This window comes from Phragmites australis, chromosome 9 (assembly GCF_958298935.1).
Source record: "Phragmites australis chromosome 9, lpPhrAust1.1, whole genome shotgun sequence".
NCBI lineage: Eukaryota > Viridiplantae > Streptophyta > Magnoliopsida > Poales > Poaceae > Phragmites > Phragmites australis.
In genome coordinates this window covers 1,664,068-1,667,072 of record NC_084929.1, presented here as the reverse complement: position 1 = coordinate 1,667,072, position 3,005 = coordinate 1,664,068, and the positions used below count along the sequence as shown (strand labels likewise).

General features: G+C 53.0%; 1 protein-coding gene across 1 annotated transcript; it reads left to right on the top strand.

Annotated features, from left to right (window-relative positions):
- Positions 1 to 403: 403 nt before the first annotated feature.
- Positions 404 to 2,635, top strand: LOC133929677 (PWWP domain-containing protein 5-like). Its single transcript, XM_062376463.1, has 3 exons — positions 404 to 553; positions 663 to 2,237; positions 2,347 to 2,635. Exon 2 carries the CDS (start codon positions 677 to 679, stop codon positions 2,231 to 2,233), a length of 1,557 nt encoding a protein of 518 aa, XP_062232447.1. The 5' UTR covers positions 404 to 553; positions 663 to 676; the 3' UTR covers positions 2,234 to 2,237; positions 2,347 to 2,635.
- The last annotated feature ends 370 nt before the right edge of the window (positions 2,636 to 3,005 follow it).

Sequence of the window (3,005 nt, the reverse complement as noted above, 5' to 3'; positions counted from 1 at the left end):
TTAATGACTAATGAGATTCCAAATCCATCAGAGCACATACTGTAAGTAGAGATAGATTAGAAACTTCCAATTTATAAGCAAAATATTCTTAATCAGTAATATGAACACTAAACCGTTTCTGTAGGCCCTTTTTCAGTTGATGCATGTTTGTCCATACATATAAAAAAAGAAAAGAAATTACACTCTTGATGCATTGTTCTTGCAAATTATCACAACCAATTTTATTTACCAACATGATTGAATGGCAACAACAAGGCCATGCTTGAAAGTTGAAACACACACAAACACAAAAGGCACTGTACTGTCTGCACTGCTCTGCAGGTTACCAAGTCCATGCAAGAATCTTTTTTCACCTAGCCCCCCAGGCCTACCCAAAATTACACGCACACTCCACCCACCATCTCCTCCCCTCTTTTAGTTCTGCGCCACCCAAACCCCGAACCAAACCCCTCCTCCTCGCCCACTCCTCTCACGGTGGCCTCCTCCGTCTCCCGTTCCGGCGGGCTCTCTCCTCGGACGCCTTCCCGCGCTGCACCGAACCGGCTGCTCCACGGTAAGCGCCTGGAGCTATGTTCGACTGCGCCCTCCGTTTCCGTCTCAAGAAGAGGGGGAGGATCGAACCCCCGCCACGCGCGCTGATCGGGGTCGTTTCTTGTTTCCAGGCAGATCGCACGGCATGGCGCCGTCGCCGGTGGTGGAGGAGGGCGCGTCGGCGCACGTCGAAGTTCCCAAGATCGCTGCTTTGGGGCAGGGGAGTACCATGAGGCGCCCGGGGAGGCTCCGCGTCATGCACCCGCACGTGGCGGAGTTTCTCAGGAGCCCACGCCGCGTGCGGGCGAAGAAGCCGGCGCCGCCGCCATCGCCTCGTGCGGCCGAGGGGGAAGGGGAGGGCGAGCGCGCGCGGTACGACTGCGTGTTCGAGGACGACGAGGAGGGGAAGTGCGGGTTCGCGGCGCCTCGGCTGGTGTGGGGCAAGGTGAGGCACTACCCGTGGTGGCCCGGCCAGGTGTTCGACCCAACGGACGCGTCAGAGCTCGCGAAGCGGCAGAAGAGGGGACGGCGCGCCATCCTGGTCGCCTACTTCTGGGACAAGACTTTCGCGTGGGTGGACCCCGCGGCGCTCCGCCCGTTCCGCGGCGGGTTCCCGCGCCTCGCCGCCCAGAGCGCCATGTCCCCGTTCGCCTTGGGCGTGGACGCCGCGCTGGGCGAGGTCGCGCGCCGCGTGGACGTCGGCCTCTCGTGCAGCTGCGCCGGCCACAAAGCTAACAAGCAGGTGATCGACAACGCCGGTGTCCGTGAAGGCGCGTACGGGGCGGCGGTGGACGCGGCCTTCGCAAGGGGCGCGTTCCGCGGCGAGGCGATCGTGGCGTACATCTCTGCATTGGCCACCGCGCCACTGGCCGGATGCGACAGGGTCGACCTCACCATTGCCACGGCGCAGCTCAAGGCGTTCAGCCGGTGGAAGGGCTCGAGGGGCCTTCCCGAGTACACGTTTTTCCATGGCATCGAGGGCGTCGCCATGGAGGCTGCCTCTGCAAGAGCTAAGAAGAGACGATCAAGGGGAGGAGGTGATGATGGTGCTTGTGGAAAATGGAAGATGTCAAGGAGCGGAGCCAGAGGGAATGCACGCTGTGAGAATGTGGACGATGCCTTGGAATTGGAGGATTTGGAGCACTGCTCACAGACCACACCTCAGCAGATGTCTACAAAGATTGGGAAGCTCATGAGCCGAGCCGCGCAGCAGATGTCGCGCTCACCGGTGATCCGCAGAGCCAATAGCAATGCGCCTCAGGCGATTTCACCCATGGCAAGGTGCACAAGAGTTGCAGATGAGCTTCCTTCAGTGAACAGTGGTGACCTCACTTGCAAAGTGCCACAGGTGGATGAGAGGAGGCCTGCTGAAGACATGGAGAATCCCTTGCAAGCTGGGCTTGTGCTGAACTTCAGCAGCCCGAGCTCTGTTCCTTCAACAAGCGACCTTACCATGATCTTTAGCCGATTCGGGCCTATCAAGGAAGTCAGGGCAGAAAATTCAGTTGCTCTAGTGATCTTCAAGAAGCGTGCGCATGCTGAGGATGCATTTTCAGGCACCGCGAAGATCAGTGCTATCAGCGCGTACCTGATCAGCTTTCGTCTCACCTATTCACTGCCAGCTGCACCAATTGATCCTCCACATCGCATGTTGAGCTCCGAGGAAATGGATTCCAGCCCGTTGATTCTGTTCAGTAGCTAGCTCGGTTCGCATAATTTCTCAGTTCAATTTCTTCTGTTGATCTATGAGAATTTAGCTTTCTTAGCTGTTCTTGTGTTACATAGTAAGTAATTACTGTCATGTTTTCCTTCCAGGTGATGGAGACGAGGAGGCAGTGAAGAGGTTGCCTGTTCATCAATACATCAAAGTTTTGAATTGCTAGGTGGTGGTAGTTTGTCAGAGGAAGTATTCAGAATCATAGCTATGGAATAGTTGATCAAGTTGAATCCTTTCTGTTGTTTCCATAGACCATGCGGAGAAACGGTCGGTTTATTTAAATCCTTTTTTTGCTGTCGCCCACACGGTGACATTTAAATTATATGCTGCAGATCATGTAAAACACATCCAAGTGATGATGTTTTATGCTTTTATGCTTATATATATATGGACTTACTGGTATGACCTCTTAGTGTTATTCTGTTGTCTGTTTGATGAGAAGGTGGATGAGAGTTCTGATCATACGCCAGATCATTGGGCAATTGCTATGGGACCTGCAGTCCTGATTCTAATGTTTGGTCATATTTCACGAACGTATTATCTTCATATCGAAATCTTAAATCTGACAGAGTATCATGCTGGTTTTATATATCAGTCAATGTTAGTCCTGATACATCACGAATTCCATAACATTAACCGATGAACTATTATCACTTTAGATTCAGAAGAAAATGGTTGCGTATTCTTTGACTATCAATCATTAAATAGCAACAATGCAGACCCGAGAGGGTGGAGTGCGGTATTATGTACATACAAC

Coding starts and splice junctions, on each gene's coding strand:
- LOC133929677 (XM_062376463.1), top strand. CDS start 677: ATGGCGCCGTCGCCGGTGGTGGAGGAGGGCGCGTCGGCGCACGTCGAA.